The sequence below is a fragment of the Setaria italica genome, chromosome IV (genome assembly GCF_000263155.2).
Source record: "Setaria italica strain Yugu1 chromosome IV, Setaria_italica_v2.0, whole genome shotgun sequence".
Taxonomy (NCBI): Eukaryota; Viridiplantae; Streptophyta; class Magnoliopsida; order Poales; family Poaceae; genus Setaria; species Setaria italica.
This window is the reverse complement of record NC_028453.1, coordinates 19,474,267-19,492,421: the sequence shown is the minus strand read 5'-3', so window position 1 is coordinate 19,492,421 and position 18,155 is coordinate 19,474,267. Positions and strand designations below refer to the sequence as shown.

Here is an 18,155-nt window from a genome sequence, read left to right as displayed (position 1 = left end):
ACGTCATTTTTGCCAAAACATTGAGGAAGATGTGCCTCGACGTTACAGAAATGTTTATTCCAACAGATTCACCCTTCTACGGCATCGTACCTGGAAACGCAGCTATACCACTAGGACAAGTCGTCCTCTCAGTTACCTTTGGAACTAAGGAACACTACCGTACCGAGTACATCAGATTTGAAGTCGCCGACTTCGAGACATCTTACCACGCCATACTCGGAAGGCCAGCACTCGCCAAGTTCATGGCCATACCATACTACGTTTACTTGGTACTCAAAATGCCAAGCCCCAAGGGAGAACTAACACTACGAGGAGATCTACGGCGATCCTACAAATGCGACACCAAAGCCGTGGAAGTCGCCATGACTTCTCAAACATCTAGCCCCATGCAACAAGTCTTCACAACTTCAAAGAAGCTCCATCCAACTGAACTCGAGATCCTAGAAAATAAGTCGGGGCCTACAAAGGTGAAACCCGCAAGCAAGCAAGACTTCAAACAAGTCGATCTCCAGATGGGCGACTCTTCCAAGACAGCCCTGATTGGAATAGGGCTAGATCCTAAATAGGAATCCGCGCTCGTCAGTTTCCTTCGGGCTAACCACGATATCTTCGCTTGGAAACCAGCTAACATGCCAGGTGTGCCTAAGGAACTGATCGAGCACTCTCTAAATGTTGATCCCAAAGCTACCCCAAAACGGCAGCGACTTCGCAGATTCGCTTAAGACAGACGAGAAGCAACCAAAAAAGAGCTAGCCAAGCTACTCGCAGCAGGGTTCATCAAAGAAGTTTTTCACCCTGACTGGCTAGCAAATCCCGTACTCGTCCGTAAGAAAAAAACAACGAATGGAGAATGTGCGTCGACTACACTGACCTCAACAAGCACTGTCCAAAAGATCCTTTCGGTCTACCCAGGATCGATCAAGTGATCGACTCCACCGCTGGATGCGCTTTACTATATTTTCTCGACTGCTATTCCGGCTATCATCAGATAAGCCTCAAGGAAGAAGATCAAGCCAAAACAACTTTCATCACACCTTTCGGAGCTTTCTGCTACAAAACAATGTCCTTCAGACTAAAGAATGCAGGAGCAACTTATCAACGAGCTATACAAATGTGCTTCGAAAAGCAACTTCACCGCAATGTCGAAGCTTATGTCGACGACGTAGTCGTCAAAACAAGAAACTAGGAGGAACTCATCGCTGATCTGGAGGAAACTTTCTCTAGTCTAAGAGCTTTCCGATGGAAACTCAATCCTACTAAGTGCGTTTTCAGATTACCTTCAGACAAGTTACTCGGGTTCATCATTAGCTATCGCGGCATTGAGACCAACCAGGAAAAAATATCTACCATCACAAACATGCAAGCACCAGCTAGCATCAAGGATGTGCAGAAACTCACAGGCTGCATGGCCGCTCTCAATCGGTTCAGCTCGAGACTTGGAGAACGGGGACTACCCTTCTTTAAGCTTCTCAAACACCAGGACAAGTTCAACTGGACAGAAGAGGTAGACAAGGCACTAACGCAACTCAAAGACTTTCTGTCAAAGCCTCCTGTACTCACTGCTCCATCTCCAAATGAGGACTTGCTTCTATACATATCAGCTACTACTCATGTCGTCAGCACGGCAATAGTAGTCGAACAGTCTGAACCAGGCCATGCTTACAAGGTCCAACGACCTGTATACTTCGTCAGCGAAGTACTCTCGGACTCCAAAACTCGGTATTCACCGATACAAAAACTTTTATACGCAATCCTGCTCACCTCCCGAAAACTGCACCATTATTTCCAACAACACAACATCACAGTCATCTCTGACTTCCCGCTTGACAAAATTCTTCACAACAGAGACGCCACGGGTAGAATCTCCAAATGGGCAATTGAACTCGGAGCTCTAACCTTGGACTTCAAGCCAAGGACAGCTATCAAGTCCCAAGCTTTGGTCGACTTCGTGGCTGAATGGACTGAAAATCAAGTACCAACACCAGCGAGTGGCCAGAGCACTGGGTGATGTACTTCGACGGGTCCCTCAAACTTGAAGGGGCTGGTGCAGGCGTACTCCTCATCTCCCCAAAGGGAGACCAGCTCAAATACGTACTGCAAATCTTCTGGGAGGCATCAAACAACAAAGCCGAGTACGAAGCACTGCTACACGGCCTTCGCCTTGCAATCTCCCTCGGTATCAAAAGACTACTGGTGTACGGCGACTCACGAGTCGTTATAAACCAAGTCAATGACGAGTGGGACCGAAACAAGGATAATATGGACGCTTACTGCAAAGAAGTCCACAAACTGGAAAACAAGTTCTCAGGTTTGGAATTTCATCACATCGTCCGCGATAACAACGTAGCCGCCGACATCTTATCAAAAATGGGCTCAACTCGTGCAGAGGTTCTAGCAGGAATTTTCGTACACGAACTGCACAAGCCGTCAATACCTGAACAAGTTACACCGCCAATGGTCCAGACTACTAACGTCACTCGAGAAATCATGATGATAGAAGTCGACTGGAGGACACCCTTCATTGACTACATCAAAGATCACAAACTACCACCTGATAAAAATCAGGCTGAACAAATCTCCCGGCGAGTAAAAAATTACGTTCTAGTCGGAGACAAGCTCTACAGGAAAAGTGCGTCATCAGGAGTACTCATGAAGTGCGTTACCCATGAAGACGGCCAAGAAATCTTAGAAGAAATTCGCAAGGAAATCTGTGGCAACCACGCATCTTCACAAACAATAGATGGCAAGGCTTTCAGAGCAGGCTTCTACTGGCCAATGGCTCTGGCCGACGCTAAACAATTGGTTCGGAAGGGCAAAGGTTGTCAATTCTTTACCAAACAACAGCATGTACTGGCCTACAAGTTAGTCACAATACCTCCAACATGGCCGTTTGCTTGCTGGGGGCTTGACATGATAGGGCCATTACCAACTACGCTAGGAGGATTCAACCGAGTACTCGTAGCAATAGACAAATTCACCAAGTAGATAGAGGTCAAACCAATAAATTGCCCCAAGGCAGACCGAGTCCTCGACTTCTTGGATGAAATCGTACACCGCTACGGTTTTCCCAACAGGATCATCACATACCTAGGGTCAAACTTCAACAATCACGATTTCTAGGAATACTGCGAGAATAGCGGAATTGACATTCGCTATGTCTCGGTCGCTCACCCGTGAGCCAATGGACAAGTCGAGCATGCCAATGGCATGATACTCAACGCCCTCAAGAAAAGACTACACGACGTCGGCAACACCAAAGGCAGCAAATGGCTCAAGGAGTTACCCAATGCTCTGTGGGGACTACGAACCCAACCATGCAAGACTACTGGGCTCTCACCCTATTTCCTCGTGTATGGCTCAGAAACCATATTACCCGTCGACATCATGTGGCAATCACCCTCAGTCGAACAATATGATGAAGAACTGGCAGAAGAAACAAGATGAACAGATCTAGACAGTCTAGAAGAAGCAAGATGCGCAGTGCTAGTGCAATCTGCCAGATACCTTGATGGGTTAAGGCGTTACCACAACCGCAACGTCAAGGAACAATCTTTCAATTTGGGCGATATGGTCCTCAAACGAATCCAAGACACGTCAGGGTTGCATAAACTCAATTCATCATGGGAAGGTCCTTACATCGTATCAAAAGTTATGGGACCCGAATCTTACAGACTGCAAGAGCTCTCAGGAGAACAAGTACCAAACTCTTGGAATATAGAACAACTCTGTCGCTATTACCCGTAGCAGCACCCGAGTAATTGCTTCAAAGCAAAAACTCATATCAATTACTCGAGGCAACAGCTCAACTACCGACTTCAAGATACACTACTCTTGACTCAAGAATACCAACTCAACAGGCATCACTGCCCTGATACAGTTTCAGTGGTGGAGTAATTCTTTACTCAAGACCGACGATACATCAACAAGTTACATACGAGCAAAAGTACTCGAAATACAAAAGGACTACAAGCAACTGCCTACTGACGGGCTGCATTTAAGCCTTAGGCTTTTACAATACCACAAGGCCACTCAGGTCTGCCGACTACAATGGGGAGGGCCTACACGCAAGGAAGCTGCGCAAAACGCAGCCATATCCAGGTCCTCTACCCAAGGCAACGCTAGGAACTCCTGTACCGCCTCTGCTTTGACAGCGGCAACGATGAATCCTGCGCACCGCGCCAAGAGGGAACCAAGGCTGCTCTTTTGCTAGCCTTGCCGAACCAACCCACTCTACGGCCACACCTCTACCTCTAAGAGAGCGGGATAAAGACCGCGGCACTCATCACCCATCACTCACGAGTTCCAGCGCGTACTCCACTGGATCACGAGCTGCAAGATGAGGCGCGCGATGAAACCTCCTACGATGATTCTTCTAGCATCACGGCTATCCCTACGAGCGCTAGAGTCTGTGAAGGGAAAGTGGTCTCAATCTACGAGGAATCTTCTAGCACCGGTGTACTCTTTGAAGGCTCTCTACACTCAAACAACAGTAACCGAAGGTAATCCATTGCTACTCAGAAACTTGATTCGGGTCGACCTCCAGGGGGATCTTTTTATAGCCAAGCGCTACAACTACTACCCACCCAGGAGTTACTATGCGCCCGTGATCAATGAGTCTGACGACCTCTGACTTTGCCCATGTGAAAGCATTCATGCAATAAAGGATAAAAGAGTACAGTACACCCGTGCATCCCCAAAAAGTAGAGTACTCGACAGCATCACGACTACTCGACACTCAGAACTACTCCAGCCAAGCATGACCTGCGCTCAAAATGCACCATTGTCTCGGGGGCTTGGAGAAGGCCGACCCTCTACTCAGGGGTCGGGCGGTACGAAGCCTTACGGCAAGGGGTCAGGCGCATCCTACCCTAGGACCAAGGGTCGGGCAAGGCGGAGTTCCATCCTCAAAGGGTCGGGCATATCCGACCCCGGGACCTTGGGTCGGGCGAGACAGAGTGAACTACTCCTCACCCACATTAAGACAACCACTTCACGCAACAAAAGAAAGAACAAGCATTCATCTCTCAAAGTATCATTCAAGGTACTCGAAAAAACTGCAAGAGTACATAAAAGTTCAAGGCTCCTCTAGAGATACAAATTCAGATATCTTGGACGCGATTGGTTCCACCTCTTCGAGGTACTGCACATAAGCTTCTTCTGTGCAGTTGCGAGCCACGCCATCACCAGCCGCCGACAAATCTGCCCTCGGGTAGTATGACTTTACCACAGCAAGGACTTGTTTGCAAACAGCCTTGCAGAGACCCGCCACCTTACCCGGGGCAGCCTTCAATCGCTCGACTAGTGATTGAGGTCCTGCGTCCTCTTCCACGGGGGCAATGGCGTTCACCAAATCTTGAGCTGCCACAGTCAACTCTTGGAGTTCGCCCCGAAGTCTTCCTATGGTCTGGACATGGTCTCTGCATGCCACCATGGCCATAGCAAGCATCACCCCATTCTGAATCTTCCTGTCTCGCTGATGCTCGCAAGTAGCTTGTGCTTCTGTTAGCACGGCCTGAAGACGTTCAGCTTCATCCGCCACTCGGTCGTGCACGTTTCTCCAGTCAAGGAGTTGGCTACTAGCAGCAGCCTCTTGCCTCTTGAGCTCTACAAAAACGGCCAAGTTCAAACACAACCGACTACAGTCGGACATACTTGAAAGATACAAAGTACTCACCTTGATACTTTTTATTCAAAGACTTGTAGTGGCTCTCCAGCTTCTGCTGCAAGACTTCGTGATCTGACCGCTCCACAGCAAAGGATTTCGCTCCACCTTCATGAACCCTCAAGGATTCTGTAAGTTGGACACACTCCTGCTCCAATTGATGGCTTTGTTCCTGAAGGGTCCGAGTGTGCAAAGCAATGCAATCAGTTAAAGACCTTAAAATTACTCAATCTGTGTGACAAAGCAATAAAAACACACCTGGAAGCTCCGAAACACATCGACAACTCTCTGGAACTCTGACTCAGATGGAAGGCTAAGTACTGGACTTTGAGTACTCTTCGCAAGATGAGCAGCTGCACCCAAAGCAGTACCTAAAAAGATTATCATCAGTCACCTGAATGCTACGACTACAATACCAGGACTTTGGATACATACCTGGAGCAGTTGATTCTTTGGATTTTTCCACATCCACTACAGCCAGAGCTCCGCTAGTAGATGTCGACAAAGAAGCATTTCCAGAACCCGAAGCAATGGAGGGGACCTCCACCGAGCGAATCACTTCTTGAAGCATAGACATGGTAGCTCCAAGGCGACTAGCGTCAACTTCGGGTACTTCTTCGACAATAATATCCTCCAAGGGAGCAGAAAAAGTAGTCGGGGGATACGACTCTATTCCTGCCTCCACAAAGATAGTCTCTTCCGCATCCCTACATCAAAGTACAAAGTCATTATACGACTTCAAGACAACTTAAAGATATATACCAAGGACAAACAAACTCATTGAGTTGAGCGTGGCGACAACCGCACACGTTTCTTCTCGGCAACATGTGGCTGAGTACTCGGCGCCACAGGAACAGCTGCTGGCGCTGTCTTCTCGCCAAGGCCTGAGAAACACAACGTCAAGACTACAATACAATTCAGACTAACAAAACTAGTCGTGAAAGAAAGCTTACCACTAGCAATCACACTGGACAACAAGGAACCAGTAGCAACTACTGGCGACACTTCCTTCGCAACACCCGCTACTCCGACGGGCAATCCCAGGACTGCCTGGTCAGCAACCGGCGGCGCGGCAGCTGACGTAGCCTGTGCGGTCAGCTCGAGGGCTACTTCAGCATCCGCTGGTGGCAGCTCCTCTGCCACCTTCTCAACAGACACAATACCGATGCCCGGGTCGGTCATGACTACTTCTCCGAAAGCAGCCTCATCATCACCATGTACCGCATCGCCAGCCTTTTGAACAAGACAAAATAATCATAAGATTGCAAGTAAAAATCTATCAGCTACAAGTGAGTATACGGTTACATACCTTGGCACCCTGAGACTTCTCAGGAGTTGAAGCAGACTTAGCAGCAGACATCTTGCGAACTACTCTGCGTTTCTTCATAGGAGGAAGGGCTCATCCTCTGACTCCTCAACAACAGTTTCTTCTTCTTCCGATTGCGCCAAGTAGCCGGCAAGAACTTGGGACTACAAAAAACAAGTCGATATTCAAAACAAATATCACAAAAGTCAAAAAAATACAAGTCAAGTGCAAGGACATACCACTTCTGGCTCATACCAGGCATCATACTGCCGAAGAGCTGCAGGGATCACTGGTACTCCCTCGTAGTTCCTGAAGAACTTGGCCAGCAGCGCCTCCACATCATCGTCAAATATATCCTCATTGGATATACGTGATGGATCGTTAAATCCTATGTACTCACTCCCTGAGTGAGCCCGTTTCTGAAGCGGCTGAACCCTTCTCTTCAGAAAACTAGCCACCACGTTAATCTCGATGAGACCAAGTGCTTTCAACTCGGTAATCTACTGCAGCAAATGGTCAAGCTCTAGGGTATCTTCAGGTTCGCTCACCCAGTTCTCTGCATGTGCCGATGCGAACCATACCAGCATGGATAACGCTCGACAATGGCCTGCTTTAGCTAACCACCCAGAACAAGTTTCGTTGAAAAAGAGCTACTCGTTAGGCATTTCCAGTCTAGCTAGAATGAGAACATGTAAAATTGGAGTTGGTGTATGTTTAGAAGCTGACTGACTGCCGCAAAAGGTAAAAAAAATCATTGCATATTCAGTCCTCTGTTGACCACTTGGATAAAGCATCAAAACTGAAACAAAACCACCATGACGCTGCTGCCAAATCAATACATTTAACACCGTCCCCTATTATACCAAATGCCTTCGATTAAATCTTTGTACCCGAATCTCAATACATGTTAATGGGGCCGCCAATTTTAACCAACTACTGCTTCGAATTCATGCCAATGGTATGAAAAGGCGAACAATTCAATCCACCACAAACTACCCTTATCTCACATCCGAACGCATTCACTTCGCTAAATCACCGAGATGGTACGGCGAGATCAAGCTGCGCCGCAGCTAGAGCGAAATTAAAAGGGATCTGAGGTGAAGACGTCGAAGGGGAGAGAAACGAGGGGGTGATGATACGTACGGATCTCGGAGAAGAGGAGGAGAAGGATGGCGAGGGAGGAGAGGATGGTGATGAGGCCGCCGGAGAGGGTGCGGCTGTAGAAGTCCTCGTTCACCTTCGGGTAGGCGTCCAGGTTCCGCAGCTTACTCCAGAGCTCCATCGCTTGAGCTCACGCCGCCGGCGAGACCGCCGGAAACCTGGGACGAGGTAGCTCCGCTTGGATCCGGCGTGCCTCCGATGCCCGTAGCCATGCTCCCCCAACGGTGCCTTCCCAAACGCCGACGAGCTCCAGCTGAGGCTGCGCGCAGGGGCAGCGCGAGGGAGCGTCGGGGCGCCCCGCTCCGGCCGCCGCCCGCCAGTCCACTGCCGGGCGGCGTCGGGCCCGGAGTCGGATGGCCGGACGGAGTGCGGCGGATCTCGATCCCCCGAGGGAGGGGGACGAGGGAGCTAAAGCTCTTTTCCCTTTAATCCCTCGCTTTCCTCTTTTTTCCACCCGAGCCCCTCCTATATTCACAATTGGACTGCGGGTTGATTTCACGAAAGTCTGAGGGGTTTTTTGCTTTCCCCTTTTTTCCACCCGAACCCCCCTATATTCACAATTGGACTGCAGGTTGATTTCATGAAAGTCTAAGGGGTTTTTTGCGAAATGAGCGTGACGGACGAAAATTACTGGCAGAGACATTGTTTGCTTTAATAATAGGTATATATAGGTATAGATATCGATATAAGGTATATAGATTATAAAAAATATTCGGACCTACGAGCGAATATTCGGGCAAGATGCGGGTTCGCTTGTGTTTCTCCGAAACCAACGACCACGCCGACACAGTAGATTCCGCGCGTCACGCGAATCGTGCGTGCTCCAGCTATCTCCGCCCAAACCCTATCGTCACCCCTCTCACCCCCGTCTCTCCGCCCCCGCCGCCAGGCGCATCCACCGCCGCCTCCCCTGCCATCCGTCGCCTCCCCTACCCTCCGCCGCCTCTCCTCACCCGGTCACCCATCTCTCCCGGCTGGATCTCGCCTGACGCCGGTCGCCGGCCCTCCCGTCACCTCCCCTACTCTCCGCCGCCTCCACTGCCATCCGCCACCTCCCCTCACATTCATCCATATCTCCCGGCTGGACCTCGCCCGACGCCCTTCGGCGCCCCCTCCCGTCCGCCTCCCCTACTCTCCGCCGCCTCCACTCCCATCCGCCTCCCTCACCTCACCCGGTCACCCATCTCTCCCGGCTGGATCTCGCCCGACGCCCGTCGCCGACCCTCCCGTCCGCTGCCTCCCCTTCTCTCCAAGGTAAGGAAACCCTACCATGTATCTCTTTGAATTTGAAGGTGGCTGTGCCATTGGGTTGATTCAACCACCATTCAGATGGACAAATAGTTGACTGAATGGATGATGTTTAATTCAATTGTTGCAATGACTATGTAGATTGACTGATGAGATTGAGTTGTCTCTGTTTCCTCTGAGCTGGTTTCGGCTTCGTAATTGACTGCTGCAGGTTTAACTTAGCAATGTGATCTGACCTGGTTTCAGCAATGCGTTGAATGGTTGATGTTTAGTTGAATTGGTTAATTTATACTGTACACGTTTAACTCACCAATGTCATGCAATGCAAATGCAGTCCAAACTCGCACAGATATCACAACAAACTTTGTTTATTTTCTTTACAAACTTCCCCCAAACTTGAGTTACGGATCAAGCCAGCAAATGTGTGTGGTAATCTCACCAAGTAGGTGAGCATATTCACTATCCATCCCTAACCTCCAACCAAACAAGAGATGGAACCACTCCAACCCACTTTATCCCTCTAATTCCAATCAAACAAAAAACTGGGTCCAACCCATCCTTGCAATCAAACAAGAGATGGGTCGAACCCAACCCAGAAAAGTGGGTCGGCTCTGACCTAACTTGCATCGTTCCAAAACCAAACACATGCTAACATAGCCGCCGGGTCCTCCTAAGCACAATCCCCCACCGCCGTCCTCAAGCATCAAGCCCGGTTGAACACCGCCGCCCGCCGCTGGCGACCTCCACCTGTTTGCTTCCAACTGATAGAGGACAACAATCCCCCAACCTTGCAGGCAGGCTCTCTGTTCACCTTCCTCCGTGCCGGTCGTCGGTTCAGATGAACACGGATCCAGGTATCCTTGGGCATGCGAGTATTGGTTTAGGGTTTTTGTAGAAAATTTTTGGGGGCATGTCTGCAGCTGGCATTGGCTTCTTTTGGGTGATTGCGTCCCACTTGGTTTGTTATTTCTACCTTCTTGTTGTGGCTGCTGTTTTCCTCTCTGCAGGTGAGAAGAGGTCGTTTGGCGACCTGGACGACGATGACGATGACGTCTTTGCTTCCAAGAAGGTTAGGTGATTGATATTGCTATTGTTTCGGTAAATTGACTCTCATTTGGCCGCTGGAAGAATTCGTAGTGAAATTTATCAGACGGAGTATCTGCTATATTATAGGATTTGGAATGTGAGTGTGGAGGTGGCAGTTTGTGGATGGATTGTGTGTGGAAAATTGCTTCTTGTACCCTGGGAGGAGGGGCGGGGGGAGTGGGTTGTGCGGGTGGATTATTTGGGATTTGTTTGTATAAGCCATGATTAACATTCTCTTCTCTTCTATGTGTCAGACCCATCCCACCCAACTTAACCCATTAGCCCACATCAACTGACCTGATAATAGACTTCAGATCTATCCCAAATAGTATCTTCTGCCAAATAGGCTTGTGCTTTGCAACATTATAAGTGAAAAATGGTTACCTATTCAGGGCATGCTAGGATTGTTAGCCTTGACTTGCCAAGCTAGGGATAAGGAAGTGAATTATTATGGAAGCCAATCTGACTCGCCCTCAAAAGTAGTTAAACCAGAAAAGACGAGGTAAGAAAACCATGCATCCTGGCCTTGTAACCACAATTCCAGGCACCGAAAATTAGGTGTACTTTATCATATGGCTGTTTTCTTAATAGATATGCAGTTGGAAGCCAAATAGTTTGTGGTATAATGGAAAGATGATATATCCTTCCTAGGATTGGGTATAGTTGATTATATACACTGGTAAGTGATGTAGTAAGCAATAAAATAGCACTTCTCAGCCCTTAAGATTTGTTACATTACTACTGGGGCGACTTGAAATTCTGCTGTTTTGACTGATAACTGGGGCTGGAAAGAAACACATTTCGTATGCTGGAAAGCTCACTTTAAGTAGTGCTCTGATTGTGCTTGTTTTCCCAATACTAAAATTAGTCAATATAGAACATATGTGAACCACACTTTGGTTATCATCAGCTTGGAAATAAAGTGGCTTCTAAACTACAGTTAGATGATACTTGATCAAAATATTTTAATTTTGAACATATCTTGCTAGCTCGATACTAGGCATGCATTAAAACTGTATTTTGTGGTGCAGGCAAAGACAAAGGTTGAGGAAAGTGCTCCAGGAGCTGCGACGGGAATGATTCTGTCTCTTCGTGAAAGGTATATCACATTTCATGTTTGACCTTTTGAACCAATGTTTTTCTGTTAGCATATAAAAGCATTTATATTGTAGATGAGACTAACACTCGTTCCCTTTGAAGTTTGCAGGACTGTAAACATAGCCTTGCATCCTGCCAGGTTTGTTGTCATCCCTCCACCTTTTATTCTATTCTCATTTACTAGTGCATTAAGAAACTGTTATCTAGTTGTACAATATGTTATATGTTCTACTATTTTATTAATCTATACTTTTGTACAAGTTTGGTCAGTGAAAAAGCAACTTCAGTTAGTAATCAGTTTTCCTGCGAGTTGAAAGAAAATACATGTCACTAACGATAAGGAGAATATGCAAAAATTGTTACTGCTAGTTTCTTGCTTAATATGGTGTAGAACTCATGTTTTTACATCTACCAAGAAATACAACTTATCGACACAGCTTATTGTAGCACATATCTAATGTTGCGTATAGCATCGACCAATAAGTTAGCTACTTGGCTAGTCTATCCTTAATTTGTTGGTTTGAAGCTGAGTTCAATTATTCACTGATAAGATCTACTAATTGAGTCTTAATGATAATATTTGCATTGCACGGCATCTATTTCAGTTAAGAAAGATAGGTATCAGCTTTTCCTAAAAATTGACCATGATCAGAATTCAGAAACCCCTGCCAACAGGGAAAAGCCTGGTTTGGTGATGAGGGCAATCTATGCTGTTATACTGGCATCGCTGGCAATAACTGGATCTGCATTGCTGCTGATATGTTAGCATTATAAAATATCTCAACTAAAAGCCCAGCGAAGTCAAACTTGACTGTAGAAAGCCAACAGTCTATAAGTATTATTGCACTAGCGCTACTGAAATGATGAACCCTTTTTTGAAGGTTAAGGCAGAACAAAATTAAAGATTTGGTGGATCAAGTAATATAGACTTGTGCAGTTAGTCACTTGACTGTTGCTTCCACTTTATTACAGTGACACTTTGATTGCTCTACCCAGTTAAAAATTCATGACCCTTTTGTCGCTGGAAATGATTGAACTATATTATATCACAGGTGGAACTGGAAGCTGCTAAATCAGAAATCGAGAAGTGGCATTCAGCATTTCAGAAAATTCCAGCTGTACCTTCTGGAGCTAATCCAGGTTCATGAATTAAATACAAATCCATCCAAATATTTTGTATGGTCAACCAAATCACCAAGTATAATAGTTATTTTAAATATAGATCCTGTTTCAGTGGTTTCATACCTCAGTAACCTGAAGTCATCGGAGGAGTCATTGAGGGAGCAGGTTTGTCTTTTTGCCATTTTTTTAGTATAAGGGACTGGCAAAATGGTTCTTCTTTGGTTCAATTTTATTTTGTTGTTACATACTCAGCTGGAGAAAGCAAAGAAAAGGGAGGCAGCTTTTATCGTAACATTTGCTAAACGAGAGCAGGAGATTGCAGAACTGAAGGTACCCTCTCGAAGACATTTTTTAATTTATTTATGTTTTTAATCTATACTACACAGTTCACAATGGCAACTAGTTGGAAACTTATTATCAAGATTTAGCTTATTTTGATGGGATTATTAGCAATTCCTGCTGTTGTTTTGTGCACCTTGTGGTTTCTCATTCTCGTGCTGATTGTTGGTGTTTTGTGTATGAATTCACAGTCCGCGGTTAGAGATTTAAAAACTCAATTAAGGCCACCATCAATGCAGGTAAACATATTGCTCCTTATGTTATTATTTATGTCAAATTTTCATGCATTTAAATGTATTTTGTTTTTACATGCTGGGGTTAATGACCAATTCAGCACTGCACACCCAAATAAAAGTTTTACCAGAAGTCCCGCATAAGCATCCAAATGCAGCTGCTCTGTTATGCTTACTTATCTTGGGAGAAAAAACCTTATCATAGAAAGGGCTCGGTTGGGGGCTGACAATCTCCCTCCCTCCCTCCCTCTCATCAAACTTTTGCATGGAAACTGTGCCTTAGTGAGCTCCTCATTCATTGTTGCCTACTGTACAACTTTGGTTGAAGTAAAACTAGGTTTATTTTTGTCTTAATAATTCTATTATTTTCATCAACACATCACCTTTTGGAGATCTAGAATGTTTTTCCCTTCTATATTGAATTTGGTATAATATAAAAATGGAAGAGCAATGAACACCAATACCAATGCAGTAGGGTTGTTGTTTCCTCCGCCCCGGGGAGGGTGAAACCGCTGTAACCAATGAAACCGCTGAGATACTCTGCTTTGAGTTTAAGGCAAAATCAGAGGGACGTGGTGTGCTCACCTTTTTACTACTAAGGGAATTGTATTGAATTTTGTATAGTATTTTATTTCTTATTTAATGCAATGACATGCAATGCTCTTGCATGTTTGGGAAAAAAAGAGGTATGTTGATAAACTAATGCGTGGCACACTCTTTGTACAATCCTTAGTTCAATATGGCATTAGCAGAGGAAAGTACAGTGGCAGGGACAGAATGCCACAGCTTGAAAAGATGGGATACTAGAATAGGGAGAAATAAACCGTAAGTTTCGTGTAAGGCATTTGACAGCGAAGGCAAATTATATTATTATTTTTTAATTTCTCAATGAATTACCTTTTTTATGGTTGCCTTGACTTGCATAGTAAGATTGATACAGTTTCTCACAGTCAAATCTTAAAAACTACTTGAGTTCTACTATAGACAATGTCCTCAATAGTTGTCTTAATTTTTCTTTTGTTTTAACCAATGTTGATTAATTTTAGTTCATTCTTTTGTATGACTAAAAGACAAGGAGATTATTGCTTGATCCAGCAATTCATGAAGAATTTACACACTTAAAGGTTAGTCACATTCCCTGAATCAGATAGTTCTTATATTATATCATCTTGTACCTGTACGTTTAGAACACGCAACACAATTTGATGTGTTTGATGCTTAGAAAACACTTTGCTGTGTGTTTCCTAAAAGAAACACAATAGGATATTGATGATTTCCTTGTGCACTATCATTTATACTCTTCTGAAATGTTGGTATCATAATATGCAAGTGCATAATCTCGTTGATTACATGTATACAATATCACAAGAAATTTCTGTATTGGTTTCCTTGTAAAAAGATACATTAAGGAATGAATGGTCAAAAGCAACGAATATGTTATTTTGGGAAAAGGAAAACAATAATTTCGTCATATAATCTTATTTGTTTTTGTAGGCCATCGAAGTAATGTATTACACCTTAGGTTGAGGACCATGAATTATGATGATGCATTAGAATTTGAAACTTATGTAAATTTAGTGGCCTAGGAAAGCTAAAACTGCCATATCTTGAGACTCACTGGTTATTTCTAAAGTCTAAACAATTGTCCATGCACACCAAATCTTATAGGCTACTTTTCTGCAGAATCTTGTGGAGGAGAAAGAGAAAAAAAATCAAGGAGCTTCAGGACAATGTTGCTGCTGTCAATTTTACTCCATCAAGCAAACTTGGAAAAATGCTAATGGCTAAATGTAGAACTTTGCAAGAAGAAAATGAAGAGATTGGGGCCATGGCATCAGAAGGAAAAGTAATCCCTTCTACACAAACTCCTGGTTACCTTGTTACCATATAAAATTCTGAAATGCTTTTTTATTGTTTTTAAGATCATTGTAAGAGGATAAAGAGTCTGGTCACTTTGATTGAACAACCAGAAATTTATCATAATAAAAAAATTCTGCTCAGGTTATGCAAATAATGCATCTGATGTGAATGCCTATAATAGCTTCTTACCCAACTACTCCCTTCAGTTCTTTTTGTAGGGTGTATTAGGGTTTGGAGAAGTCTTTAGGCCAGTCTCAGTGCACATTCTCATAGTTACTTGCGAGGTGTCATGGAGATGAAACTCCTCTCTCATCTCTTGAACCTCCCCCTTCTCTCTCATCTCTTGAAACTCCCCCTTCTCTCTCCTCATAATGACCATGCCAAGTGAGCAAAATTGCTGATGTGGCATATATTTTAATGCTCATGAAACTCCTATGAAACTTTCCATTGAGACTGGACTTAGAAGCATACGTTGACCACCAGTTTGTTTTTACAATATACTCCCTCTGATTTATAACACATGTTTTAGCCTTTGGCACAAGGATTAAGGAAGTAAATAAAATGGCCATCCTATACCTAGTTTATATTCTCAACAGTGTGCATTTATGATGCCAAAACTACTTACTATTTAATGGAATTAATGAGAGGTAAGATTGAAAAAGAGAGTCAAAATCACCTCGAAGTTGTAGAACAAGTATTTTGAAGATAGTGAAGAGGCTAAATAACAAGTATTGTGGATTGGAGTGGGTTTTAAATTGCTACAAATTAATATTGTATTAAAAGATCTGAGAAATACAAATCTATTGCTTACAATGTTCCTACACTAAGCAAGCATATAGCTGAACTAAGTGTTAAAAATCTGTGAAATTTTGTCTTTCTCAAATCCTAATATGCCCTGTGAAAATAAACAGACTTGTAACAATGCTTTTTAACGATGTATCTTTGGTGCAGATCCATGAGCTTGGAATGAAAATTGCGGTTCTGAAGTCTCAGAACAATGAGCTCAGGAATCAATTTGATGGTTAGTGATTTTATCTCTCATCTGTATGAACTGCATTCTTTATAATTATTCTTTTTTTGCTTCTCAGTGATTGGTGTTGGAGTATTAGTGCACTACCAAGAGTACCCTTCGCAACACTTCCCATCTAGATTTTTTTGGTTATTTGACATTTATTGAACTATGCTACCACGATTAGATTTCAGCGCTAGTTTGCATGTTTCTTTTAGTGAGTTACAACAGAATCTCACAAGTTTCTATTAAGTAAATTGCTTATTCTGTTATGAAACCATAGCTATTTTGACCTTTTTCTTTTGTTGTGTTGTCAGTTTTGTATAAACACATGGATGGTGTAACAAATGACGTAGAGAGATCAAATGAAATGGTAAGCTTCACCATTGTTACTACAGGGTACTATTGGTTAGTTGCCTTTTTAGGCCACTAAAGATCTTTGGCTCGCACCTTTTACAGGTGTCCATTCTGCAAGAGGAGTTGGGAGCCAAGGATCTAGAGCTTGCAAGATTGAAGGAGGTGCTTTCCCAGAAAGAAGCTAGTCACGATGAAGCGGTTGAGGAGAGAGACGAAGCTGCAAATGATATGAATACAGCTTCAGATCCAATGCATGTGAAAGTGGAAAGTTGAGGCGGTTTCCGGTTTGGCTGGCAACTAGGTGCAGTGGGTTGTCCTGAGAAATCTATATGTATACTATGCAGACTTCAAGTGACTATTTCCTGGGATGCTGATGTACCAAAAGTACTGTACCAAAAGTACTGGTATATCACGCAGTGTATGCAACAGACCCTGCTTATTTCTGAGCCTTGGTGGCTAGTGCTTGTTTAATTTTGATGGGCACTGTTGCTGAAGCTTAACTAGAACTGTTGCATAACTTGTGATTCTTATGGTCCTGCAAAATGCTGTGCTCTCATGGGTCAGTTGCACCATTTGAGTGTCTCAGTAGTGCCTACTGTTAGGGTTGATGCTCAACAATGTGATTGGTTTGTGCCATCTTGATACCTACCAGACCCTCCAAAGATGCAATGCCTCTGCATTGCATAGCGCCTAGACTCCCTTTGGATTCATACTGACATCTGAGACGTGCATCTGAATTCCGGACTGCTAGCTGAGGTGATCCAATGCGCATGTGGCGCTAACGTGTTGGCAGAGCGCCGCCCCAGAGTCTGGCAACCAATTAGGCCCTGTTTGGCATGGCTCCAACTCCGGGTGAAGCTGCTCCACTCCAGAACTCCACGTGGAGTCAGTTTCGTTCCAAAACTCCAGAACTAAAATGGGGTGTTTGGCTAGATGGGTGCTCTCAGCTCCAAAAAAGATCGATTTCAGTGTGAATTGCCATTGTTGCCCCCCAACTTACCCCACTTGTCATCCTCTCTATCCCATCTTCTTCCACTGGATAGCTTTTCCAGTCGGGGCAAGACGGGTGGCAGGGCTGGGCGACGATCGGGGCGGGGCTTGGGTGGCGGGGTGGGCGGCGACGGGGGCGGCGCTGGGCGGCCAGCGGCGATGGGGATGGGGACGGGCGGCGGGGCTGGGCGGGCGACGGGTATGGGGCTTGGGTGGTGGGCGGCGACAGGCGTCGACGGGCGGCGGGCGGCGGGTGGGGCGGCCAGCGGCGGGGCTAGGGTGGCGACGGGCGGAGCTTGGAGAGTGGGGTGGGACGGCAACGGGCGGCGACGGGCAGGGCTGCGGTGGCAACAGGTGGCGGGGCTGGGCGGCTGGGTGGCGACGAGTGTGGCTGGGGCGGCTACAGGCGGCGTGGCTGGTTGGCGGGACTGGTGTGGCGACAGGCAGCTGGTCTGGGCGGCGGGGCGACGATGGGTGGCGGGGTCGGGCGGCCACAGGTGCAGCAACGGGCGGCGCTCTGGCGGCGAGTGGGGCTCGGGAGAATAGAATGAAATATTTTTTTATGTAACCAGTGGCATTCACTAGTAGAGAATTGGCCTTTAGTCCTGGTTGGTACGGGTGCATATCTCCCGAAAATCCATCCGGATAAATCAGACCGGGACAAAAGGGAGGGTCTTTTAGTCC

At 45.6% G+C, this 18,155-nt stretch overlaps 1 protein-coding gene across 1 annotated transcript; it reads left to right on the top strand.

Moving 5' to 3' along the window:
- The first annotated feature begins 10,043 nt into the window (after window positions 1-10,043).
- LOC101773783 (FKBP12-interacting protein of 37 kDa-like) lies at window positions 10,044-17,037 on the top strand. The gene is given in 13 exon segments (XM_022825655.1): window positions 10,044-10,446; window positions 11,495-11,562; window positions 11,664-11,700; window positions 12,614-12,701; window positions 12,784-12,848; window positions 12,936-13,013; window positions 13,214-13,261; window positions 14,326-14,379; window positions 14,939-14,959; window positions 14,961-15,101; window positions 16,067-16,136; window positions 16,442-16,497; window positions 16,584-17,037. Coding segments are annotated over 13 exon segments (1,056 nt in total). The 5' UTR covers window positions 10,044-10,287; the 3' UTR covers window positions 16,755-17,037.
- The last annotated feature ends 1,118 nt before the right edge of the window (window positions 17,038-18,155 follow it).